At 41.3% G+C, this 27738-nt stretch overlaps 2 protein-coding genes across 13 annotated transcripts; one reads left to right on the forward strand and one right to left on the reverse strand.

The window, feature by feature from the left end:
- The first annotated feature begins 95 nt into the window (after nt 1–95).
- MLH3 (mutL homolog 3) lies at nt 96–17083 on the forward strand. 11 transcript variants are annotated; one of them, XM_083504440.1, is made up of 13 exons: nt 116–219; nt 1695–4978; nt 5769–5867; nt 6550–6620; nt 7764–7868; nt 8079–8151; nt 9246–9317; nt 10082–10190; nt 11394–11553; nt 13904–13927; nt 15103–15181; nt 15821–15972; nt 16663–17083. In XM_083504440.1, exons 2-13 carry the CDS (start codon nt 1759–1761, stop codon nt 16741–16743), a joined length of 4245 nt encoding a protein of 1414 aa, XP_083360566.1. In that variant the 5' UTR covers nt 116–219; nt 1695–1758; the 3' UTR covers nt 16744–17083. The 11 variants fall into 11 exon arrangements, 7 of the variants coding, with proteins under 7 accessions (XP_083360571.1, XP_083360566.1, XP_083360569.1 ...); XM_083504439.1 differs by having other exon boundaries at nt 140–340; XM_083504444.1 differs by lacking the exon at nt 5769–5867 and adding an exon at nt 613–710 and having other exon boundaries at nt 144–507.
- EIF2B2 (eukaryotic translation initiation factor 2B subunit beta) lies at nt 16489–25595 on the reverse strand. 2 transcript variants are annotated; one of them, XR_014526453.1, is made up of 8 exons: nt 25314–25595; nt 24021–24141; nt 22539–22693; nt 21771–21934; nt 20606–20701; nt 19614–19751; nt 18721–19183; nt 16489–18342 (listed from the first exon to the last, which is right to left on the reverse strand). XR_014526453.1 is itself a non-coding variant. In XM_083504601.1 (8 exons), the coding sequence occupies exons 1-8, from the start codon at nt 25477–25479 to the stop codon at nt 17869–17871; spliced, it is 1065 nt and encodes a 354-aa protein (XP_083360727.1). In that variant the 5' UTR covers nt 25480–25595; the 3' UTR covers nt 16489–17868. The 2 variants fall into 2 exon arrangements, 1 of the variants encoding a protein (XP_083360727.1); XM_083504601.1 differs by having other exon boundaries at nt 16489–18026; nt 19117–19183.
- Nucleotides 25596–27738: the final 2143 nt, after the last annotated feature.

A 27738-nucleotide genomic window follows, 5' to 3' on the forward strand; every position in this document is an offset into this window, starting at 1 on the left:
GTCCAACACAGACTTTGTGCGGCAAACACAAAGGATCCTACCAGCGGGGCTGGCGAATGAGAGTTTCGAAAAGACTACAATACCCAGGGTGCATTGCAACGTGTTTCTGTACGCTGGGAATCGGTGTCCCGATGCTTTCGCCGGTGGCTGTTGAGCAGCAGCAGCAGCAACAACAACGACAGGCCTCCCTCCTCAGCGCTGCCGCCGTCGAGTTTTCAGGTGGTGTCTGACAGTTAATTTCACCAGCTGAGGCGGCGGGAGATGCAAGTCGATTTGGCTGCCACGGATGTGGATTGGTGCCTTGTCCGGTTGCGGGAGGCGGAGCGAGGAAGCGAAGCGGGTCTGTTGCGAGCACGCCTGGGATGCAAGGAGGGAGGAGACAGTCCAGCCCGTGGTTTACCCGGGGCAGACCAAGCGCTTTCTACTTTGTCTTTATAAAGTCCGGAGCACCTGCTTTTCTCTCCAGCTTTGGTCACCCCAAAGTCTTGCTTTTGTCGAGGCAAAGAGGCGGGTATAGATATCCCCCCCTTTCCCCTCATCAGCTGGAATCGCTTCATAAGGGGTCTTAATTGGATTTTTAAAAGTGCACTGGCTCTATTCAAATCCTGCTAGGTACTCCTTTATTCTATTTCTCAAACCCTGGTTGGCACAACAGCAGTCCCATGAGGTGAGATAGACTGAGAGTGGGTGACTGGCCCAAGATCTCCTAAGTGAGTGTCAAAACTTTGAAGTTTTGAACTTGTGCTTCAGCCAGTATTTTAACAATGACTCCATACCTGCTCTGCAAATACTGGTCCAAGCGATGGGAGTTGGCATTGCAGTAACCAAGAAGCAAAGGAAGCGGTGGCTAGCTGGTGCTTCCTTTTTCCTTTTTTAACTTTATGCATCCTCTCAAAGCCAACACCACGCTAGCTTCTTTCTGTGTGTAACTAGTCTGAATGGACTGTACAGTTTTTGGGTGCTTCCAAATAAGTGTTTATTGTGGAATCAGTTCTCTTTTTTTTATTTATTTTTGCAGCATCCATGTAATGTTATTCGCATGAAAATACCAGAGCATAATTTTTTTCCTAGATTTACCCTTTCTGTGGAAAATCCAGTAGGTTAAAAATGTTGCTAATGCCCCATTTACAATATTAAGCCCCCATCTAGAACATTTGCAATAAGCACAATGTTTGTGTATCTTCACTTATTACCATCCGTGTGCCAGCTAAATTATGGCACTCCCCTGCATTAGTGTCCAGCAGTTATGCTTCATTTCACCCATATTAAGTTGACACAATCCTGCGTGTATATGTGGTGGTGAAACCACATGTTTGAATTCACCAAAAATCAGTTATTTGTCATAATTTAGCTTTGGCATTGATGACTTTGGATTTTGTGTATATGTACATGTTCATATGGTTTGGACAGAACATAAAGAAGTGTTGAATCAACTTAGAAACAAATGGAACTATTCTGCAATTGCTGAACTTTTCTAAAATGAGAACTGAATTTTGTTGACAAATGCTGCAAACTGGGCCTAAGCACCATTTGACTCTATGAGGCTTACTTATGAGTAGGCAAATATAGGATTGTGCTGTAAGGCAACAAGAATGACCATGGAAACAAACTAGGGAAATGTTAAGGAATTTATGTGGAGTCTGGCTAAATATATCTATTAAGCTTTTGGTTGTTTTCACTCTGTTTTCTTATAGGGGATTCAAAGAAAGTGGCAGTACATATCCAGTCTCCTGAGGTTTTCATCCTTCCACTTTTGTGATGATCAAATGCTTGGCTGAAGAAGTGCAAACCAGCTTGCGGTCTGGAGTGGCCATCAACTCACTAGGCCAGTGTGTTGAGGAGCTTGTCCTTAACAGCATAGATGCTAAAGCAACATGTGTGGCTGTACGATTGGATATGGAAACTTTTAAAGTCCAGGTGGTGGATAATGGCAGTGGGATGGAAAGAGATGACCTCAACAAAGTGGGAAATAGGTATTTTACCAGTAAATGCTACTCAGTGGAAGACCTAGAAAATCTAAAGTTTTATGGCTTCCGTGGAGAAGCTTTGGCAAGCATAGCAAACATGGCCAGTATATTGGAAATATCATCCAAGACAAGTAAGGTAGCAAAAACCTTCCTGAAACTGTTTCACAATGGAAAAGGACTGGAAGTCTCTGAAACAGAATTGAATAGACCAAGTGCTGGAACAACAGTGACTGCATACAATTTATTCCACCAATTACCTGTGAGAAGAAAGTGCATGGATTCCAGATTGGAATTTGAGAGAGTGAGGCATAAAGTAGAGGCTCTTTCACTTATTCATCCCTCCATCTCATTTTCTTTAAGGAATGATGCTTCCTGTTCAATGGTGCTTCAGTTACCAAAGACAAAAGATACACGATCTCGGTTTTCTCAGATTTATGATCTAGGTAGATCCCAGAAATTACGAGAAATAAATTATAAATCTGCAGTATTCGAGATAAGTGGTTTTATCAGTTCTGAAGGGCATTACAATAAGAATATTCAGTTTCTATATGTGAATAATAGATTGGTATTAAAAACAAGATTGCATAAACTTATTGACTTTTTATTAAGAAAACAAAGCATTATATGTAAGACAAAAAGTGGGTCTTCGACTTCAAGTCCTGCTCGTCAGCGCTCTGGCCCAGAGCTCTATGGAGTCTTTATTATCAATGTGAAATGTCCATATGATGCGTATGATGTGTGTTTGGAACCTGCAAAAACTCTAATAGAGTTTCACAACTGGAATGCTCTCCTAGATTGCATTGAGGAAGGAGTAAAATATTTTTTAAAGCGAGAACATTTATTTATTGAGCTGTGTGGTGAAGACGTTAAAGAATTTAATGAAAACAATGACTTTTGTTTAGTTAAAACTGTAGATTTACACCCATCTCTCCTTGAGGAGAAAGACTTGCAGGAGAGTTTCAAGAGAGCTTCTGATAATATTGTGGATTCTTATGAAATATTTAATCTGCAGTCAAAGTCTGTCAAAAGGAAATTAATTCATGAAAATAAGACATCAGACCACACAGCACCAACTGACAATTTGGAGGAAATAGATGCTGGCTCAGATTTGACTAGCACTGCACCTGTTTGTGATCTGAGTAGCAGTAATGTGCCTGACAAAAATGGCACAATTCCCAGCTTGCCAAAGTTGGGTAACCTACACCAAGAATCAAACATTTCTGATAATCACCCTGTTGAACCAATTAATTCCAAGTGTCCAGAAGAAATCGGCGAACAGGACAAGACAGTTGCTTTAGAAATAGACAAGCATGCTTCTACTTCACTTTGTACTGAGAAACATGATAACTGTGCAAATAGGCAACAAGACAGAGCCCTTCAGGAAAGTAACCCCAGCACTGTCACTCTGAGACATATTGAAGCTATGGAAGATGTTAATGAGTTTAAAGGTGAATCTCTTCTTGGACACGGATTGATAGGAAAATATAAGCCAGTGACAGGTAGGGAACCATCTGCAGGATCAAATGTCAATGGAGAAGTGGTGATGGGAAGGAAAAAAATTAAGTTGTGTTCCACAGGCCTTATAACACATCTGATGCAAAATCTGCCACCTCACAAAACAACAGAAATTAACAGTTCATTAGACAGACAGACACAACTGGGTCCAATAAGTGCCAAGGATATATTTGGAAAAAAGCTAGAGTTTTCAGAGAAAACTCCAAGTGCTGAAGAAAATTTGAGGACCTGTGCTGCCATTGGAAACAAATGTATGAGGAAGAAGAACATGTCAGGTCAAAAGACTGAGGTAGTTTCTTTTCCTCCACATGGTAGTGTTGACTTTGTAACATCACATGTCAAAGAATTTATTTATAAGGCACCTTCAGGTCCTGTTCATCATCTAGACAGTGCAACTCGGACTAGGGAAATGATTGTGCCTTCAGTTAGGCCTAGATCCTGTGGCTTTACAAAACTAAGCTTGCATCCAAAGCTGGGGTCATTAGATAGATTCAGAAGACATTATGGGAACTTAAAGAATACGCCAACAACTGATGTGGAAAAGAGTGAGGTTAAAAGGCCAGCCTGTGGCAGGTATCCCGCTAATGAGAATACAAATCTTCAGAACTCTTGTACTTGTGAAATTCCAACTAAGGAACATTTTGTGTCTAATAACAGTGGTCGTGATTGCCTTTTTTCTTTAGAAAGATCTCAGCACTCCATAAAAGAAAGTCTATTACATGGAGAAGCTGTTCATATAAGGGAGAGTCCTCTGACACTGACAGAATACTCTCTGATAAGAAATAAACCTGTTTCTGACACTAACATCACAGGAACACTTGCCTCTAAAGTATCTAGAATGAAGGACTGCCTTATAGAAACTTTAACTACAGAACCTCTCGGGCATACTTCAGAACAATCCCAAGCACATTCAAGCCAAAAAGATGAAGTCAGACATGACCACCTATCTCAAAATAATCTTTTGCAGAGTGCTTGCCAAATACCTCAAATTTCCCCAAGAAAAACAGGAGCAGAGAGTTTTTCTTTTGCTTCAGCCTCAGATGAGCAGGATGATCCTGTAGGAATCTCTAGCACAAGACCTGGGAACGTGGAAGATAATGTCAACCATTGTTTCATTGACACTGATGGGGAATATGCAGTTTCCCCAAACAGAAGTTTAGCTTTGTCAAATAAAGGGGCTGATTCTGAAGGCGCCTGTGAAAATACAGGCGTTGTGGATGGATTTATAAAGCAAGCTGGGAAAGCCTCTGAACTGCAAGATGTGAACTTGACTGGCAATATGGAGGATGCTGCAGATGACTCAAGTGCAGCTGAGGAGGAAGAGCCACAGTTGCATCATTCTGAATGGTTTCAGCAGTTTGATGCTTTGTTGGGTAGGATGGTATACATCAACAAACTGACTGGACTGAGCACCTATACTGCTCCCAGCGAGGAACCTCAGGCTGTATGTACTAAAGATATAAGCACAGTGGCTGTAAACGTCGTCATGGAGAGTGGTAAGTTCACAGTGTTTTTTCAGTTACAGATAGGTAGCCGTGTTGGTCTGCCATAGTCAAAATAAAAAAATTCCTTCCAGTAGCACCTTAAAGACCAACTAAGTTAGTTCTTGGTATGAGCTTTCGTGTGCATGCACACTTCTTCAGATAAGAAGATAGTGTTTTTTCAGGTTTGCTTATTGTCAGGGATTATTTAGTTGTGATTCCTGCATTGCAGGAGGTTGGGCGAGATGACCCCCTTCAGTTCTGTGATTCTATGAGCACAAAACCATGTAACCACCTGTAGCGGGGTAGGCAGTGGGGGGAGAGGGAGGAAGAAAGTCCAGGTGTTTGAAAAAAATATTCATTTCAGTCTCAACACCTTTTGGAACAGTCCTTCAAGGGAGAGGGAATACATTCTCTGAACAAGAATTGTCACCAGTGTTTTTATGCACTTGATGAGAACTGTTCAAAACATGCCCCTGAAACATGTTGGGCCTGGAATGAATTTTCCTTCAAGCACTTGGGAGTTTCTTCCCCACCCCCCGCTCCCTGCTGAAAACCACTGTTCTTTTATTTCTGAACAGTTTATATGCAGGTCTCCTTGCTGATGTGTCTTTCGTAATTCACAAAATGTTGACTAAATCTTATTTCTCCATCATTACAGTGTTGCACTGATGTGATTCTTTAATGTTTTGTATTATGCTAATCACCTATTGATCCTTTTATAATGAAAGCAGCAAGTGGACATTTTTGTAGACTAGCACTTGTAAGCACATCTATAGAAGTAATTCTTTTGTTGGGTATTTAGGGTTTCAGTGCAGATGCCACCCATTTAGAAGTGAGCTTATTGTGCCCTTCCTTCCAAGACCTCGGCAAGAGAGGAGTTTAGCAAGCCAAGATTTCAGAGGTAGGCCAGGACATAGAGTACTATGTTAAATAATAACAAACCAAAGAATTCTGCCAGCTGTCCCAACAGGAACTTGGAGTGATTCAAGGTCTCTTAACAATGGGACTTGTATGAATCACTTGACGTGTGGAATTGGAAATAACTTTTTTAAGGGTCAAAGTCAATTAAAATGTGGATAGCATGCAGTGCCTACTTCTATGTAAACAACAGTGATTTGAAGAGGAAAATTAATCCCTTTCTTTTGATTGTCCTAGTTCTCGTCTGGAAATGACACCATATTTAATTTTTGAGATCTTTATGAATCAAGGAAAGGTGAATCATTGTTCTGGTATGTGTTTTCTCTAGTAGGAATGAGCAACTTACTTCAAGCCCTCTTTAACATTTCAAGGCAGGGCAGATTGTTGTACTAAAACACACACTGGAGGAAGATCCTGACGCTTTAACAATCGCACCTAAAGGTGACAGACCTACTTAAGCAGCAATTTGGGGATACGAACTTTGCTTTGTATCCTTCTATATAAATAGTGCAGTGAAGTGGTTTTCTAATCTTGTGATAAAATAAAATTTCAAATGTCATAATGGGCAGTGTGCTTTTTCTACTTGGATATTATCTTAACTTGTAGATGGAAAAAATATGAACCAACCCCCATAGGTTCAGTACTTTGCATATATTTTCTTCTAGATATGCAAGGAGAATCTCTCCAGTCCTTGTTTTCTGAATGGGACAATCCTGTGTTTGCTCACTTTCCAGAGGTGGGTGGAATTGCGTCACCATTAATTATTGGGATTTGCTTCTGTTTTATGTTGCATTGTGATTTTTGGACTGAAATAATAATTGTTGTATAGATTTATGTCCAAAAACTTACCACTCACGCCTCTTGTGCTTATTGAGTCTACAAGTCCTTCGTGCAATTTGGAAATTGGTGGTATTTTTGTTCAAACTTTTCCAAAAGCTTATCCTGTTTCATTTGGAAGCCAAATTGCTTTTATAGGCCCTGCTTAGATTACCAAAACAACAATCTTGACTTGAGGATAAAGCACTGTGCCCTAGTTATAAGCTAAATGGTTTATAGCACAGCTTTCAGTTATCTCTGGCAATGTAAATAGTGCAATGTGATTGTTCTTGTAAGACTAACTGGATTCTATAATGTGATAGGGAAGCTATAGTATTATCCATTGCATTTACTGCTCATTTAAATTAAGTTTCTTTACTCATGAGGGATATGGCTATCTTTAGAATAAACGTATTTATTTGAAACTGAGTCCAACTGAGCTTCAAGGAAACTGCTTTCAAGTAAATATATAGAAGGAGTTGGTCAGTGATGGAAAGTATACACTATGCCCATTAGGTTATATTCATATTTTAACTTGGCAGTAGTCAAGTCAAAGTAGCAAACCTTCTGCTGTTGCCTTTTAAAAAATAACATCAGCTTCAAGCTTCAGTCCAGTAAGGGATAGCTTCCATCATTATCATTATCATCTCAAACTGATGTAGATATTAAGCATCTGTGTAAGGTGACAACAATAGTGGGTGATAGTTTTACTAGCTCGTTGAATCCACTCCAAATAACAAAATACTGATACTAGAGTGGGTGACCACATCGCTTCTCAAATATCAGTGGGACCAATTTAAATGTTTTGGGTAAGATTGCTGCAAAAAACCACTTATCTTGATCAGAAGGACTGCACACTGCTGATGTAACAACTTTATTTAGCGTCCCACAGAGGTTTGCAAGATGGTGTGGGAAACACCCATGTCAATACTATTTGAATGGGACTTCGAGTTCTGTTACGAAGAACATTGTTTAAAAACAATTGTTCATATGATTTTGAGTTCTGATATTTGTTGTTCCAGCGGACATCCTAATAAGTTAATTTTGATTATATGTTTTATAGGTTGCTCTTAATGTGAGCAGTGGACAAGCTGATAATCTTGCTGTGAAAATCCATAACATCCTGTACCCATATAGGTTCACCAAGAAGATGATTGATTCAGTGCAGGTAAATATGCTAACAATTTGCATAAAACATTTCTTTTGAGTTGGAAAGATACAGACAGTGCAGTAGTTAATAGTTGTTGTTAGCAAATAATGTTTTATTGGTGTATGTCAACAAACTGATGAACTAGTGAAATATTTTTGTTGAATTATTATACAGTTATTATAGATTTATTTGTAAGTTTTAATGAACAGTCAACTGAATGTGTTACAGGTTCTTAATCAAGTGGACAATAAATTTATTGCTTGTTTGATAAATACTACGGCAGATGAGAATGAAGACACAGGTAAGAATGCTACTTCCTCTGAGTAATGGGGTTTTGCAGCTTTTGTAGAACTTGGCTTTACCCAGGACAATGACATAACTCTTTTCATCTTGAACCAGTAATGGCATTTCTAAGCTGGCAACTTGGGCCATGTTGCTTTTGAGAAGACTTTAATCTCTACTCCTCAGTTGAAGAGCAGAGATTAAAAGCTGCTCTCTTGGCTGCACGATCCTGTTCCGTGCTGGGAATGGGGCACACAGGCAGTGCAAGACTAAACTCCATCATCCGGCCTCTCAGTTGATGTCACTAATGTTGTCAGCTGATGGCCCAGTGGGGGTGACCTGGGGAAGATGGTCTTGTGGGCCAAATTGGATCCCCCTTGTGGGCCAGGATTGGTCTACATGCTGGAGGTTCCCAACCCCTGGTCAATAGGACAAATCCGCAAAATATCTTTATGATATGATGTAGATTCAAATAATGATTGCTAATTCATAAATTAGTGTGTAGAATAGACTTTTATTGAATTCATCTGTAGAACATATCAAAAGAGAACCTAATTAACCTTGTATCGAGAGTAGACTATACAATATTAACACCTTAAAACATCTTAAGATCGCTCTTTGTCTGGGGAAGTAATGTGTAAAAATACACATTTTTACACATTTACAATTTTCTTATTTCTAGTGCTTGAAAGTAATATAACAGGTTTTCCATTAATGCCCAATCTAAACATTTTTTAGCTATTCTTTTACTTTCAGTATTCTTTGTTATCTCCAATCCTTTGCACACAATATTATTGCCACAGCTTGTATGTAAGAAGTTACTTCCTTGGTGGGGGGTTTTCCCCATACCAAGCCTTTGACATAATTCAGTTTTTCAAAAATGGGATTGAAAAGAATCTCTTCAACAATAACAGACACTATTACACATTTTATCTTCTTCCCTGGTACTTTTTTGCTGCATGACATATAAGATAATATCCCCTCTTTCTTTTTTTTTAACATTTCCAGCATATGCTCAGAAAACTTCTATTTATTCTATTGGATGAGATGAGATCAAAAGAAAATTGTAGCACAAGTTTATATGCTGAATTTTGTATGATGCTTTTGATCTAGGTGGAAATCTCTTAGTGCTGGTGGATCAGCATGCAGCCCATGAGCGAATCCGCCTAGAGCAACTTATTACAGGTATAGTTACAGGTGGTTAAAAAAAAAGCAGCTTTTTCCTTTTCTGATGCAAATCTGTATTATATTTGTTGTGATGTATGCCAGTTAATTGTAGAGAATGAAAATATGGGATCAGTTTCATTGTGAGAACTAGCATCCCCAACGTTGGCTTCTTTTGATTTTTCTTTACATCCCATATTTTTAGCTGATTGTGAATAATCTCCTCTGTCCAACAAGGGATGTGTATTTTTCAAGCCTCATGAGATTCTGGCCACAACTCAGTAAAACACAGCAGCAGTCCATTGTGCCTATAACAGTTCATTGACCTCCTTGTCAACAAGAGTTATGAATTTTCTACAGGGAAGAGTCCAAGAGAAACTTTTCTGGTTGTAGCCTGGCAGCGAAAATTGCTCAAGAATGTGAAAAGCCCTTGGGACTGCAAAAAGTGTTTGCTAAAGGATTTAAATGGAGTCACTATACTTGTAAGAGCTTGCTTGGCTATTTTTTGGGTGGGTCATGCGTTAAAGGAAATTATAATTGTTACCTATTCGTTTGGCCATGGTTGATACTGGCTGGAAATCCTCATGTCTCATGAACAAGCCTGTGGTTGAAAATAGAGAATATTCCGTTCTTAATATTATAGGTCCCCCATCCACTGCTGAAGAAAATACTATGTTACTTCAAACTGCATGCATGTTGCATTCTAAAACATAGGGCTATAGGATGAGGCAGTAAGGTACATTTCTTATGTATAAGATAGATAACAGTGCATTTGTTGTTATCAGATTCCTATGAGAAGCAACCAGAAAAATTGGGCAAGAAGAAATTGCTGGCCTCCACTGTTTGCCCCCCATTGGAGATTGACATTACAGAGGAGCAGAGGAGACTCTTATGGTTGGTATTAGCCAGACTGTGAATTGGCTGTGCTTTTTATTTCTCTTTTAAAATACACGCAACTTTTTCTGGTTTAAGTCCATCCAAAGCAGCTTACGACAACAAAAACTACAAGTTATCAAAAATCAATTCTTTCTAAAACCAAGAATAACACAGATTCACAAGGATAAGACAGACCAGCTCCTTAAATTAGGCCTGGACACACACCGGCAGCCAGCGTAGCTGGTATCGCACAGGTGATATTGAAGCTGAATGAGTATCTCCTTTTCTGAGTTGTTCCTCTTCTGTGGTAGACGGATTATGAAGTTCCAAGTTACATTGGTTGGAAGTGAAAAAGATTTGTTTGCTCAATCTCCAAGGACTGAAGAGCAGTCATGTTCAAGTATTTAAATCTCCCAGTTGGAGATCAATTGGCTATTAGATTAAACTTTATTAGGGTACAGGCCCCACAACACTTCTGAAAAAGTGGCTTGTTTTGCCTTTAAATCAGCAATTTTAAGGAGAAAAGTTTGTGGAGATGATAACCTAAATTCTTCAATGGAGAAAACTCCTATCTGACAGAAAGTTTGGTTTTAATATTTATTTTAACTGTGTAATGTATTCTGTTCTGCTTTTATTCTGTTTTACATTTTTAATCTTTTGCAATGTTTTCAGCTATACAAATAAATAATATTCAAGCTTTAAAGAAACCGTACTATATCCACTGACCTGGAAACAAGCAACTTACTTCTGAATAAACATTTATTTGGTTGTGGTGTAAGAGGGTATGTTTTGACCATAAATCATAATAAAATTTACAATCTAAAAAGATAGGTTCAAATACAAGTTCATTTGCTGTTAAATCTAATCATAAACTTCTTTCCCTGAACTGAACAATGAACATAGCTGTCAACGTTTCCCTTTTTTAAGGGAAATTCCCTTATTCTGAATAGGATTCCTCGCAAGAAAAGGGAAAAGTTGACAGCTATGACAATGAGTAGTGCTCTATAATAGAAACTCTGCTCCTCCATAGAACTATTTCTCATTTTCTTTGTAAAGAAAGTATATCTGCAAATGATTGTGGTGATCCTTGATTACAGTATACTGTGTTTCTTTTAAAGAAAGTGCAGTAATTGTCGTTTGGGAATTTGTTCACTGGCTGGAAAGGAATATCCAAGGCTGATCTTCCAGTTCAGAGTCTTGTGCTTCCATTTTAATTTCTAGGTGCTGCCAAAAAAGTCTGGAGGACTTAGGCCTTGAATTATCCTTTCCAGAGAACAATCGCTCTCAGATTCTTATTGGGAAAGTGCCACTGTGTTTTGTGGAGAAAGAGGCCAATGAATTGCGCCGTGGCAGGCAGACAGTGACGAAGAGCATTGTGCAGGTGATATGTGGATGTGAATAATTTACTATGTCTGCTCTATAATAACGATCGGCAGCAAGTTGCTTGGAAGTGCTGTCTCCATTACAATTACTCTTGTTCCCTGCCCTGCATAACTAGGAGTCTAAGAAGTCCTGAAAACAGAAAGATACCATGAAGTGTGGGAGAACTCTTATGTGGCACCCCGCACCAGTAACAGACCGCGTGGTGGGACTGACCTCCTGACAGTGGAGTCACTGCTGCTTGCCAGCTGGAGAGGTTGGTGTGGTGCAAATGCACCAGTTGGTGTGGCAGAGGAGCTTTGTGCCACCTTGCCCCTCTCCCTCACCTTCTGGGCAAACAGCTGCAACTCAGCTGTTGGGAGGTCAGATGAGCACCACTACCATGCCACCCACTACAGCCTCATATTTGTGACTTTTTAATTTAAGAACCAGGCTAGAGATCAGTTCAGAACTTGTATGACTTTTCGGAAACCAGATGTCCTCATTTACCATGTATGATTTCTAAGTCGTTTCAACCTCAGGATTGCTTCGTGGGTTACAGGTTGTCAATGCAGTTTTATAAAGCTCTTTCCAATGCTAAAAAAAGAGGGATGGAGCACTTCGTACAATTGTATTGGAAGTCTTACGTTCTTAACAGAGATAGGTTTGCTTTCCTCAACTTGGCATATTGAGACTTGTGAGTGGGTATTCTTTGTGACAAAGAAGCGAATTAACAGCTGCCTTTCCTCCAAGTTGGTTTGTGTGTGTGTTGGCACACATACCATCTTGCTTACTGTGGAAGAAGGGCACATTCAGTTTTTGACATTATTACAGAACAAAATGCACTGAATGACTTTTAAGGGAAATAATGTAATTAATGTAGTTGGGGAATTACATTCACATTTAATGACTGTAGGTAACTGTGAGAGGGCGCCTCAGAAGCTGGGTATGTGTTGTCTGGTTATAGGTTATGTTTCTCCTGTATGCATCCACTTTGGACATCTGTATTTGAAAACAGTTTCCACATGTGGATTGTGTTGCACATTAGGCATAGACTCTGAGGATCTGGAATGGTGAGGAGAATAAAAATATTGGAAGACGTATGAGGAAAATTCTATTCAGAGATGCTACCAGATTAAAGCATGATCTTTCAGTATTGTTTCCACTATATCTGTTAAGTTTTTCCTGAGATTTGGCGGTGCTACATACAGGTCTTGATCAGGCAGACTGGAATAGCTTGCTAATAATTCTTACCTAAAGTGGATAGGTTATTTACTCTGCAGATGTATTAGCTGCTTCATAAAGTGTATTTTTCGCCCTATAGGACGCACCGGCCCATAGGACGCACCTAGATTTGGGGGGGGGAATAAAGGGGGAAAAAATTATTTCCCCCCCCCCCAGGCACGGGGCTGGGGCAGGAGAAGCCCGAGCTTCCCCCTCCCCCAGCCCCCAGAACGGGACCCAGAGCCATGCCGAAGCTCCATGCAGCTTTGGCATCGCTCTGGGAGCTTGCGGGGCTGGGGGGGGGGAAAGCCCTCTGCCAGCCTTCAAACCAGGTCGGGAGACAGCGGGATGGTGCGCTGCGCCTCCCTGCTGACCCCCGAGCTTGTGGGGCTGGCGGTGGGGCTCTCCAGGCTTCAGCGAAAGCCTGCATTCGCCCCATAGGACGCACACACATTTCCCCTTCATTTTTGGAGGGAAAAAGTGCGTCCTATAGGGCAAAAAATACGGTAGATAGCAACCTAATCATAAGATATTTAACATCCAAATATTTAGAAATGATACTTAAACCTACAGAGCATTTTATACCTAGGATTTGCTTAGCCTGTTTTCCATTGTAATTGGCAAGATGGGTTTGGGGAAACTGCAGTCATACTCATGCATGAAAAGCCATTAAGGCTGATAGTCAACCAAGTTTTAATCAGAGTGGACCCATTGAAATTAATGAACATGACTAAGTTAGGTCCATTAATTCCAGTGGGTGTATTCCAAGTAAACTTAGTTGACTACTACCCATTAATTTATTTTGAAACATTTCTGTATCATCTTTCAATTCAAAATTTCCAGGGCCTCTTATAATAACTAATTAAAACACAATAAATTTAACATTGTATCTGCAAGTTTACTACATAGCGGGCTTCTTAGTTCCATCCACATACTTTCCTATGAGACATCTGCTGTGCTGAAATGGGCATGTATAGATCCTTTGCATTCTGATTTTTATTATTATTATTATTATTATTATTATTATTATTATTATTTTGTTACCATGGTTTTGATAATCCCTTTTTGAAGGACAGAGATTTTGTTTGTGAGGGTGAGAAAAGAACATAACCTCATTTGTCTGATCTGTATCTTTTGTATTTTTTTAGGAGTTCATTCGAGAGGAAATTGAGGTATGGTGTGTGTGGGTGGGTGTGGTTTATAAAGAAGAGCTGTATGAATTAGACATGACTCGCACATTACCCTCCTGAAGTCGGAAAGCATATTGAATTTCCATCTGCATGTTTTGGAATCCTGAGGTTGGGGCAGACTCCTTCCCACCAGTGGCCAGAACAGGAGGATAAGAAAAGCCAGCCCTCCTTATGTGCTTGGGGAGGAGTTGGAAGAAAGGGAGCAGCCGCATCATGTTGCCCTTGGACCTGTGACATCTAACTGTTTCAAAGCAAATGTACATTCTTCACTCTTGCCAACGGTAGACGGCAATTCACACCCTTCTTTGAGATTCTAAAACAACACAGCCCAGAAATAGTGGAGCTCCCAGAATAAACACAGGAACAAAACAGGGTCTAGAAGGGAGCAGATACATCAGTAAATAAATAACCATGTATGTTTAAACCACAAATGGCCTTTCACTGGAGAATCTGTGGTACAAGCTGTTGTTACATGGAAAAGGAGGGAAAATATACAGTGCAACCACAGAAATTGTTCTTTTATTGTGTAGGGTTCTAAAATAACTAGAGGAGAATTCATATTCCTTTGTTAAAGGAACTAACAGTCTGTAACAGCCCGAGGGCTGTTCACAACTTACACTTGAATGAGCTTTTTTACTAGGAGAAGGAAAACAATTAGTAACACTGGACCAAACCACCCACAGGATTATGAAGGGGATTGTGAGCAAAATACTTGAAGGAAACTCTCTGCTGATCACTCCCCACCTCCTTGCTGAGGAAGGGGCCCAATGCTTGGATGCAACAGTGAATTGTTTCAAATTTAGACCTCGTCCCCATTTCCACTTGTGCTGTTTCTGAGCAGGTTTTCCCTTGCCCTGCTCCTTTCCCAGGGAAAAACTGCTCTTTAGTGCTAAATTGGAGCAAATGTGAATCCAGGGGGAAAGCTGAATTGCTGTTTGCTCTGATTGAATGCTAAAGAGGGGTTTCGCCCAGTGAAAGCAGCAGGACAACAGGAAGTGTGGATATGCCCTTAGTTGACTGCTGGTGCAGAGCATGGCATGAGAACGGCAAGTAGGTTATATGGACCACCTGGGACCTCACTATCTCTAGTTGCTGTGCCTTTTCATTCTTAGTTGTCTTTAGAAACAATTGCCCAATACTGTCCTGCTGTTTTTCAGCTTCTGCAATCCACAGGAGGGGCACGAGGAACACTGCCTCTAACAATTCTGAAGGTTCTGGCTTCCCAGGCTTGCCATGGTAAGGAAAGCATTGTTTATCTTGGGCCACCTTTCTTCTACAGAAACCTTCCTCACACTTTCAGAGAGGACAGGTGTAGTTTTCATTAAAAGCAGAACAGTAGGGATTTATGATGTTTCATACTGAAACTGTGCTTCCGTATATCAGTTTACTGTGAACTCAGTGCTGCTCATGCATACAAGTTTTGTGCTGCATTTAAAAAGCATCATCCTTATCAAAATGCCATCCCATGTTGTTTTCCCATTTAATCCAGATTTACCATTTTCATGGAGGATCCGACGCGAACTCCCCATGAACAGTAATGGGGGAGTGGGGAATGAAATGGCATTTTGATGAGGATGATGTTGTGTGGATGCTGTCATGTGTATTCTGTGAAAAAATTGCATACACAAGCAGAAATGTGGAGAGAAATTTCATTTTCACAACTATTGTTTCTTCCTCACCCTCACGGGCAAAAAAAACGGGGTTTACTACAGGTATGAGTTGTAAGTTGTGTGCTGTTGGTTGCCTTAGTGAAACAGATATTAACACAGTTATGGAGCTTGGGGGAGGGTGTCCCTCTCCTTTTATGCAATTTCATGGCTAGGAAGGAGCTGCCCTTCTTGTAGAGTTACTTCATCCAGCCTCTTCTTTTTTCAGGTGCTATTAAGTTCAATCACAGCTTGACTTTGGAGGAGAGCTGCCATCTTATGGAAGCTTTGTCATGTTGTCAGTTACCTTTTCAATGTGCTCATGGGAGACCTTCGATGCTGCCTCTTGTTGATGTAGATCACTTGCAGCAGGAAAGTCAGGTATTACATTCAGCAGACAAAATACACAGGATGTAGTGACTGAGTGTGCCTATCCTAACAGAAATTTCATACTAACCATCAAATTTGCCTGGGTAGAACACATTACTTCGGTTTTCTTCTTCTGTATGTGTATATATTACATGCAACCTTTTAGGGTAGAACCTTCCCAAAGTGGTTTACTTCAAGTTTGGATAGAGAGCTTTAATAATGTGCAAAGATTATCCAGCATCTCATCTGAGAATTAGTTTAGTTGAAGTCCTATGTGAACTACTACTATAAAGGCCTTTTCAAAATAAGATTTAGCTTTTTGAATAATACCTGTAAAGGAACACATGAGGAATCAGAACTGAACATCCATGTCCATGTGGATTTCTGAACAGGACCAGGCAAGAATCTAATACATTTCTTGCAGATCTTTTCCAGTGCAATCCTATACAATATCTACTCAGATGTAAGTCATATTGAGTTCAGTGGGGCTTACTCTCAGGCAAGTAGAAACAAGCACTGTTCATGATAATTGTATGACAACAAGTTTTAATTAATTTTGCAGAAAAACAAAAAGTAAACTCAGAGGGTATTCTCTGTTTAAATATCAATTTGTACAGAATTTTATAAGCAATATTATTGGATTGTTTTCTTTGAGTTAAGGTATGTGTGACCAAGTCATTAATGTTCTTTTTTCCACTTCAGCCTAAACCTAATCTGGCTAAACTAAAGAAAATGGTGAAGTGCTGGCAACTCTTTGGGAAAGAGAAAGACTATTGTACCTGAAAGCGCTGACCAGATCTTAAATTTCATTGAATGCTGATGCCTCTCAACAGGTATTGCTTGAGGCAAACACCAATAGATGTTCCTGTTATGGAACACAAATTACTGTGGGACCGGGATCAACTCTGAAAGCACAAAAGAAGAAGGAACTTCAGCATCCTGAATTCATTCAGCAAGGACCAGGATTGTCTAATACTTAAAAAAATATATGAGGCAGAATATTCACATCTGTGCTCCTGAAAAATGTGGAGTGACTTGCATTGCACTAGCACTGTATAATTAAATGCTTTTGAAAGGTTGTTTTGTAAAATAATAATAATAGTAAAATAATAATAGAATCACACCCTTGCCTCATTGCTTTATGATCATACCTTTATGGTCCTACACAGGTTCAACATTTGATCAGAACTGTTTCTTCAACCAAATTATTATACTACTTACCTTAGTATTTTTCTCATTTGGTATTTCAAGTTACTTTTAAATGCAGATTGGCATTATCCAACTGATGCAGGCTAGAGTTTCAAACTGAATCACCACCAAAATAAAATTCTTCTTATTCTTTGAACCACCCTGAGATCTCTGGGTATAGGGCGGTATTCAATAAATAATAATTCACAAAATAATTAAAGCATTCAGATGCTATTTTGTAGAATTGGTTACTTTAACTTGCCCTGAATACAAGTATCAGCATTTAATTGAAACAAGAATGAGAGCAGGCTACTTTCCACCAAAAACCATCTGAATAGCTAAACTTTATTTCTATGTCCTATTTCAAGAAGCAAAGTAGAAGAATCAAGGAGCTGGACCTGTTACAGGAGAATTTGTGATGACAGACTGAAGGTAGCTTAGCTGCTGCAAGCAAATTCCCTTCGACGTTTAGGCCACCACTGAACTATGGCCTCTATGCTATCCTAAAACTTTCTCAGCCAAGATTTATACTATGTCTTTCAATAAAGCTGACAGAACCCAGGACTGGAGCAGTGCTTTTTCTGACAGAGAAAGCAAAGGTCAAATAAAGTATCTTTTGAAGACAGTAAGTCCATTTCCTGCAGTCTGACGTTTTATTTTGGCAGTGCTTCTTCAGGCGAAAGTACACATCTACTCCATGATATAAATGGTGTCCACAGCTCAAAGCTCACGATCCGCCGGGTGATAGAGTTCACTCATTAGACGATAGATGTAGGAAGGAGCGTTGCCTCCAATATTTGAAATGAAGAGTGTGATAAGTTCTGGAGGAACGTAGTCAAAGACCGGACAATAAATGTTGACCTTAGACAGAATATCTCCTGAAAGAAAAATATGCAATTTAAGTGAAAAATGAACAACAGAAGTGAACAAGAAAAAAATTGGCCTTGCACTTAGTGTGTGGCACATAAGACTCAGTGAAAAAACTGAGACAATGCAGCAAAAGGAGGTGAAATAAAAACCTATCTTGCCTCATGTGCTCTATTATTCAAAGCCTGAGTACACAACAGTATGCTTATTCAAAAGAAAACTGCACTGAGAATCCCTCAGAACAGCAGCGTTAAAGACACAGCTGGGGACCATTGCCCATGCTTGCTTAGGCAAAATCATCTTAATAGCTTATCACTGCTTATATCACTGTTGGGATACTGCCAGGGAGACAAAGTTCATCATGACCCCACGTCACCTCCGGACGTCCATCGATCTCCCGTAGGTACAGTATCAGCAATTAGCGACACGAGCTCCAGAAATAGCTTGCCACATTCCAGAGCTGATGCACGCTCTATCAGCAGAATTCACACAGCGAAAGATGCACTCAGGAGAGCATATTTACAAGTTTATTCAGCGTTGGTCAGAACAAAGAAAAAACATGACTGCCTGCTTCAGTGTCTCAGACACACAGAGAGAACGAAAGCAAAGACACAACAGAAACATCCAGTGAACAGGAAATACGCAGGCTGTGACACAAACATCCTGCTCCCTTTTAAGATGGAACGGAAATATCCTAACAATCACACCATATTTTGCCTTCAGTGGCCAATATGAGTTGGAGGAAGGCATGTACAAAATAATATTAGCTGAAGAAACAGTTACAGAACAGTTATTGCTTAAAGTAGATCAGGATGTAAGCACAGTGAAGCTCTAGTACTAACAGTGCAACCTTTTGCATGTTTACTCAGAAGTATGTCCCATGAAGTTCAATGAGACTTGCTTTTTGGTCAGTGAATTGAAGATTGAAGCTTAATAACTCAGGCTGCAATCCTATGCACACTTTCTTGGGAGTAAGCCCTGTTGAACACAATGGGATTTCTTTCTAAGAAAACATGTATAGATTGGGCTTTCAAAGGTCCAGAGTCACTAAAAGTAGTTTACAGAGTAGCTTCCTCTCAAAAGAATTTTTAAAAATTCTACCTTCTGTGAAAGGCAACACTTCCTGTGGAGAGACGAATTTATGGAACGAGTCATCTTCATTAAGGAACTGGAAGAGAGAACAGCAAAGGCACCATCACTATCATCCTATGCAGGAGATGAAGCATAGGTACTTTTCTTGTACATTTTAAAACTTATCATTTCTCACTATTATTAAGCCTCTAAATTCTGTATCCAATATCATTTTCAGCGCTTGCATGTTCACATAGCCTTGGTCTGTTCCATATGCCTTGTTAGATTTCAGAAGAGATACGATCCAAATAGTACCCAGCGGGCAGGACAGGATTTGAGTGCATTGACACATTTACTTTATAGTCTTCTCTAAAAGACACACGGGCATTTTGCAACTTGCTTGCGCTAGCAAAGGTCCATATTAATGTATGCATTTGGATTCATCCATGTGCAGCTGCACTGGCTCTCTCTGAGCATTTGTGTTGCTCTTGACCATAGAGATACTATTCAGAGGTTACTGCACCTACCTGTGGTGTGAGCTTGAACATGGGTGCACAGACAATAAGAGGGGTGGAGTGGTGCTTGGCTGCCAGTGCCAAGGTATGAGTGCCACTGACAGCTATCAGGGCACCATTGGCCAAGATAGTCTTTGTTCCAATTATTACCTGCAATACAGAAATATTAAGAAACCAGAGTATCATAATGAACTGCAATGCGGTGGAAGTTATTTATCTTAGATCATGACACAGCATGATGATAAGCATTCCTAACGTACGATAGAACTAGTAACTCGAGTGGGGAGCAAATTTTGGGTACAATTCATCATAGCACTAAGGAGATCATTCTGGCAGCACATGCATTTCTGTTTTTCCGAATGAATTGATCTCTCCTCTCCCCCTGCACATTGTTCTGGGGGTGACTCTCAGCCCTCCAGAGAGTATTGGGGGAAGCAAGGGGGGAGGGGGGAGCCCATTGCACTAGCAGGGATTCTTGCACTGGCTTCCTCTAGCAAAACTGTAGTTGAGTCTGGCCCTCTTGCTTGTCAAAAAGGCTGATCTTGACCCAACACAATTTTTCTCCTATGGGAACCCCCAGATAACATGTAGATTTTTTTATGCCCCCCCCCAGCTCCAGTTTTTCAGAACAGGAATTTTGACTGCTATTGGACTCTGGCTCTGATGCCATGATGCTAAAAGATTTTTGTGGGGCCATCAGCCCATCCTCCATTTCTTCTATTTAAAATAATAATTAAATTTTAGTTCTTTCAATGACTACTTCCATAGGTATTACACCGTGATGCTGTTATGTCAAAAGTTTTGGGGGTGTTTTTTCTGTGGCCCACAGAATTTTGTCTTTTTTCAAAAAGCCATATCCATTTTTTACATTTTGTCCCCTGGCTGGTTTACAATAGTTCAATGCAGCCCTTGGCCTAAAAGAGTTTCGCCACTCTGAATCTACAAGCTTCCCAGTATGCTCCACATAGCAGCAGAAAAAGACCAAACAGTCCCATCCTGCCTACCTTGTTGACGCGAGACATGACAGCAAAGATGGCAGCATCACTCATGACGGTAGTTTCTATGTTCTCCTTAGACAAACGGACAGCCATTTCATGACCCTGAAAAGGAAAAAGGGGGAAGTGACAATGTGCATTGAAAGGGCCAGGCAAGTAATGCTTGTAAGCTAGAGTTTCTGAAGCTTTATGAGCACACAGTTCATCTCATGTCAGGTCACACCAATGGTCCCACTAATCCAAGCATTATTTCTGTCAACAGTAACGAGACAGATTCCTTGACAATATCCGTCACCTCTTAATCCCAGAATCGGTCAGTCAGAAGTCTGAAAATGGAGATTCACACCTATGGTTTATTTTTTCTACTATTTAGCCCTCAAGTAGTCACCCAATTCTTTAAAAACAAACAGCAATGCTCATCATTCACCACAAAGACTTGTGGCAATTAAATCACTATGTTATTTATTTATAACAATTATTGACAGAACCTTTAGACTGTTCTTCATTACAAAAGAACCATAGGACAGTTTCCAAAATACTATAAAACTATGTATTAAAGAAACAACAAATAGATTTATCAGTAAACACAAAGCTGAATAGCCTATATGTCAGTCACCAAACACCTAGGAGAACGGATATGTTTAAAGCTGGCACTATTATCCTGCCACTTCCAGCAGAAGAATTCCAGACAGGGAATTCCATCACAGAGAAAATCTGATCCCGTATTAGAGCTTTGCCTGCAACAGCAGACTTTGGAACAACAAGAAGTGTTGGTTGATACAGCGTGGGAATAATATCAATGGTGTGTTGACTATGCATTATAGGAAGAAATGCTTTCTTATATCTCAAAACTGCCAGCTATCAGAATTTATTGTGAAATGGGTGCTGTTCATGCATGCAAGGTTTTCACACTGTCCATAAAAGCCATTATCATCAGAAACACTACCATCCTCCTACTGGGAAAGGTAAGAAGTTTCCCTTAACCTACTGTCTGTTCACAAAGCCTATACATTCCCATAAATGAAAAAAAAAATATTTCATTTGTGATTAAAATATACAGTTTCTATTTTTGTTAAATTTGTTAAATAAATAAAACAAAACAAAAATACAATTAGAAGTGTTCCATAGTCAACAGTGAGCAGGGGACAAGGATAGCTCAGATAACAGGCCTCACCTGACAAAAGGGTGCACATTCAGCCACAATTACATGGAATTTCCTCTTGCGTGCCGCCTCCTTCAGGAAGGCCTCAACTGTGCGTGAATAGCCAATGGTCATGATCACCTCATTAGAGTGGATATGCTCCAGGGCCTGCATGGAAATGTTGTCAGTGGTGCCCTCTGCAAATAAAAGAAAAGAAAAAAGAAATCCAGCCATAAGAGAAAAGACAGGCCCAACACCTCCTCCACTGCAAATTAGCTAGGAAATAGGGCACTAATCCAAACAGGGTGGAATCTCATTATTTCCTACCATACCTGAATCGTATATTGCCAAGGGCTTATGGCATTAAAAAGAAAAAAAGGACACATACTGTTTGCTGAGACAGTATCTATGGTTTGCAATTACAATAGGATGAAAGGGCATTATGTGCATTATATAAACTTTTAACAGTCCCTACAGATTACAGACACAAACTGTTTAGCTTTCATTCCATGCAAGAAGTAGCTTCCTGTGGTTACATGCGTATCTTGAACCTAGGTGGGTGATATTTGTATCACTTACTATATCATGAGTACTAAAATCTTCTTACACTACTCCAGCTGAAAATGATGGAAAAAGCTCTACCTGTTTCTTCCCATTTCTGATCTTCCTAATAGGAAGGCAGCATTATGCAGCAGTTAAGGGTGGAACACTTCAGCAATACTCATTATTGGAACTTTCTCATTTTACTAGCAATCATGTAGTTCCCACAGTTACTTCTGTTATTATACCGCTCCCTCTTACCTAGTTCAATCAACAGTTCACTAATAATTTCAATGATATTGGCCCTGAGTGGAGGATAGTAGATATTGAAACTCTCAGTGTCGTCACTACTTTCCGAGGTCAGAAGTTTGTGTAGTGATTCCTGCTGGTCACTCTCCTCACTGTATCCTCGAAGCCTACAAAACAAAAGGGACTTTTTCAAAACGGAAAAACAATCCTGCTGGAAGACTAAGTTACATGCTGGACCAGGCATTGTGGCTTCCCATCAAAGAAGGAATTAAGAACATCTGATTATATTTATGTTAGTCCTTCTAAAAGCCAAATATCCTGGGTCAATATTGCTTACACAGTTCAAGTGTATTTGGCCAGAAAAGAAAAAGAATAGCATGTGCAATTGTGGTTTAATTCAAGGTAATTACTTTGCCAGGGAATGGTACATACAGTAGCAACACATTATTAATTATAATTTCTTACCCACCCTTCATCCTAAGGGCTGAGGGCGGGTTACAATTAAAACACAATATTAAAAACAGATTAAAACACCACTCCTGTGTAAGCGAGGGAGGACCCCAGGAACAGCTGAAGACTCCTAAGCTTGGATGCCTCTTTACAGGACCAAAGCCCTGAGGCCTGGACTCAGCCACTCTCACCAACACCTGTCACTCTACCCCCAGCTGAATTACATCATCTAGCTGGGCTGGTGAAATAAAAGCAGGGCTGCTGTGGGGGATCTAAGTATTTGTTCCTGGCATTAAGCAATTGGGACAGATTAGGGATTCTGCTGGTTTACTGCCTGCCTCACTGCCCCGTCTCCCAACCTGAGCTGAAAGAGCGGGTCTCAGAATGGTGTTGAGGGCTCCTGGACAGCTGGTTTTAGGGGCTTTCAACAGCCATGGTAAAGTGCTCTGGGGTGGCTCAGGGCTTCATGGCTACCATGATGACCATGGGGCTGTCTCAACATATCAGCAGCCCATGTGGCAGGTCACACTCTGGACCTTCAACTGGGCAGGAAGAGGGTGGTCTGATAGTGAGGAATTTTGATATCAGTCCCCTGTCATAGACATGGAATGCTTTCCTCAGGGAGGCTCACCTGGTGCCTTTGTTACAGATCTTTAGGAGCCAGGCAAAAACATTCCTCCTCTCTTAGACGTTTACTAATTAAACAAACTTTGGCCTTTTAAATGGGGCAGGCGGGTATTGTTTTGTTACTGTGTTATGTATTTTTCTATTTTTTGCTTGTAAACCACCCTGTGTTCCTCGGATGAAGGGTAGTATAGAAATTTAATAAATAAAACAGCTAATAATCACATAAATAATTTGGGTCCTAAAAGTAGCTGAATAAAGGTTCAACACTCTAAAATCAACTGTTCTGAAAGCCTTTCTACAAACAATTTCCAATGGTTATATATAAATTTTAAACAGAAGTTTCAGGTGTGGTAAGGTCAGGTGGTTTCTACATTAGAGAAATTGGCTAGGTTCTGATCAAACAAAAGCAACCATTACCTGCCATACTCCTCTCGAATTATCTTCAGCACTCGTCTCACCATATTGCCTACAGTGGTCTCAGATGGCTGGGCAGCAGTCATTTTCTTACCCTCCTGGCGAATTATGCTTATCAGCTCTCCTGAAATGTAAGGAACTTTCAAAGTTAATTACATAGTACAGGGTGTCTACTCCTCACAGCAGACACTCAAATGATACTTCAAACTACTCACTCTGCCTGCATCCGGTTGGCAGGAACCTGGGGCTGTGTGACACATTGCATTACTTTCCACCCCCCTTTTTTGGGTGATTAAAATAAGCCTACCCAGATCAGGATGATACATCCAGTAAAAAGTGCCTACATTACACAGATCAACAGAGGCAAGGACAGGATAACCACTTGCAGGCGTTTGACTTATGTACCTTTTAAGGGCCCCAGACATCCTTTCTATTGGGCATTCAATATTATTTGTGTTCATGACTGTATTGGAGTAGTTATTTGCAATCCCACTCTCAATACTGTTTACTTCTGCAAATGTTTTGGGGCAAACATACTGCTTCATTTCAATTCAGGGCATCTCCCATAGCTTTTAACTGAAATGTTGTAACTTCTCATATCACAGACGCTCTGGAGTTAATTGTTTTGCCTTATTTTTGCCAGCACAAGAGTGACCCTCTAGACAGCAATACTGTGATAACATTGAGGATGCATTGCAGAACCACTAATAAAATGTAATAATGTATGGGAGGTCCAATAGAAAACCACCACTAATGCACCATTATCACATGGAAGACGGGTTGCACACCAATCTAGGGACCCCCTAAGAATTGTGTATAAGAAAATGTTGGCGGCTACATAGGGGTGGGGGGAAAAGAAGCACCTTCCATAATCAGCTCTCCAATACAACCCTTTAAAATACAAGTGGCCCTCCAGGTGTTCCCGCTCCCATCAGCCCCAACCATCACGATCAATTGTCAGGGACGATGGGATCTGGAGGGGCAACAACACCTACAGAGCCATAGGTCTCCTATCTCTGCTTAAAAGGTGCAGGAGTCATAAACTTCCATTGCACCTGTGGCCGCTCGAGGTGGAAAGGCAAATTATGCATGGTGAGCTAGGCAAGTCCTGCCATCGTTGCAGCTACTTGTGGAGAAAGGAGCCAACCGAAGTAAAATCGCGGTTTTGTTTCTCGGCTTAGGGAAGAAACGGGTGGAGGGCACGACTGGGAAGAAAGGGTTTAAGCCCGGCGACGGGAGCCCGTGCATGCGGCGAGGGCTCCTTCGCCGCCTCCGCCGCTCCTGCTCCTCTCTCACCCGCATTGTCCCAGCGCCCGTTCGCCACGATCCTCCGCAGCAGGCCCACCGTCTGCCGGGCAACATCCTCCGAGCGAGGCCTCTTCCCGCCCCGCTTGAGCAGCGCCACAAAGTCCTCGATCTGCCCGGAGAGATCGGATTCCCTTTTCGCAGCCGCGGCCGACATCCCGGCGATTCGAAGCGAAGGTTGATGGAAAGAGTTGGCGGGTCGGGGGAACTAATTCGGCCGGGGGAACGAAAAGCAAAAGGAGTTTGTAGCCAGCCGGACCGACGCACACGCGCTTTTTCCGGGTAGGCCCATTGCCATTGGACGACCGAAGAACCTGCCTCACCGCCCGTTGAGATCTGATAGGCCCGATCTCCAGAGGGGGCGGGGCTTGCTTCGCGGTCGGGTTGTGCGTTCTCGGGAGGGACGCGGCGTCGTTGTGGCCGCTCCGACTCCTTTCGTCATCGAAGCGGAAGAAGCCGGAGGAGGAAGGCGCTGTTTTCCGGACGGGGAGACCAAAGGAAGCGGCACCTGTTTTGAGAACGGAAAGGGCGCTGCAGGACCAGACCAGAAAGGTTTATCTCGTCCAGCATTCTGTGTTTACGGTGGCCAGTGGCCTAATCCATCTTCCTTTGTCCCTGCTTATTGCGCAGCTGCAAAAGGGATGCTGGCAGGTGTAGCATGTCAGGTAGCTGTGCTACATAGGATGGAGAAGCTGTACCCCGCCCCCTCCCCAGTGCCGGATTTACGTATAAGCTAAACAAACTATAGCTTAGGGCCTCTCAAAAAAATTAAGGGGGAAAAAACCTGGATGTACATTTCCAAAATATAGGATAAAAAACAAATACAGTAAAACAAAACCTACATACAGCAACAGTGTTTTGTGTTGTGTAGGCTCGTATGATGTAAGTAATGGGGCCCGCCTGCTAGCCTGCTCCCTAAAATATCACTGGTTTGCTCATTTCTGTATATAGGGTAGGGACACGGGTGGTGCTGTGGGTTAAACCACTGAGCCTAGGACTTGCCGATCAGAAGGTCGATGGTTCGAATCCCTGCGACGGGGTGAGCTCCCGTTGCTCGGTCCCTGCTCCTGCCAACCTAGCAGTTCGAAAGCATGGCAAAGTGCAAGTAGATAAATAAGTACCACTCCGGTGGGAAGGTAAACGGCATTTCCGTGCGCTGCTCTGGTTCGCCAGAAGCGGCTTAGTCATGCTGGCCACATGACCCGGAAGCTGTACGCCGGCTGCCTTGGCCAATAAAGCGAGATGAGCGCTGCAACCCCAAAGTCAGTCACGACTGGACCTAATGGTCAGGGGTCCCTTTAACTTTATATATAGGGTGCCTACATTCTGCATGGACTGGTTGCGTGGCAACATGTGCAAATGGCTTTAGATACCTATTAGGTCCATAAATTACCATATAGCATATATTCAACACACAAAAAAGCAACAATTTGTTGTTGACAAAGCGCAGCTGGACATATAAAGGGCTCCATTACCTTCAGTAGCTTAGGGCCTCATCAAACCTAAATCTGGCCCTGCCTGCACCGCCCCCCCCTCCCCATTCTGAACCACTGTTAATTGTCATAATTTGCTGGGGAAGGAAAAGAGTCTTTTGACAGAGCAGAACACCCTTGGCTGGCTGTGAGTGTTGGCACAGGTGAGCAAAGGTTATCATGGGAAGGGGTGCATCACGATCACGGGCAAAGGCAGCAGGGAGTGCTGCACCCCCCCCCCCAATCAAGTAAATGAATAAAAACACTTAACTAAACATAGAAATTGTAGAAAGCTTTTGACAGATTTTTCTGAGCGCTTGGGGTAAAAAGATTTAAAAAAACAAAACTGTTGAGACATTTCATTCCAAACTGCTAGACAGATCTCTCCCATCTTATATTGTGGTCATGGGCATAGCCAGGATTTGTGGGGTGGGGTGGGCAGGACACCCACATAAATCCTGGCTATGCTCATGATCATGTGAGAGATAAGGTGGGACAAAGCCATGGAGGGTTTTAATGCTCCAGGACTTTGGAGGCAAAGGATAAACGGATACTGGTTGGTAGTGGAAGGAGATTTATTTGAGAATAGAAGATAGAATTTTTATGCTTAAGGAGTCAGAGGAGAGATAGTTGTGGAGTATATTGCACACCTCCTGGGACTTTTAAAAAAGAAGGTTTGCACAGACAAGAGCAAAAATATTTAAGGATCAGGAAAAGGGTAGGGATTTCAATTCTCAGAGTAGTTTAACTGTCAGTCTCTCATCCCAGGGAACTCTGGGAAATGTAGCTCTGTGCATAGGGGTCTCCTAACAACTCTCAGCAAATCTAACAAGCTAATGGTCCTAGAATGACTGTTGGCATGATGTTGCTTTAAATGTGTAGTATAGATGGGGACCATGTGTATCTGTATCAGCAAATTCTGCTTAATAATTGGGAGGTTGTAC

Source organism: Podarcis liolepis, assembly GCF_965112155.1.
Source record: "Podarcis liolepis genome assembly, chromosome: 1".
Classification (NCBI taxonomy): domain Eukaryota; kingdom Metazoa; phylum Chordata; class Lepidosauria; order Squamata; family Lacertidae; genus Podarcis; species Podarcis liolepis.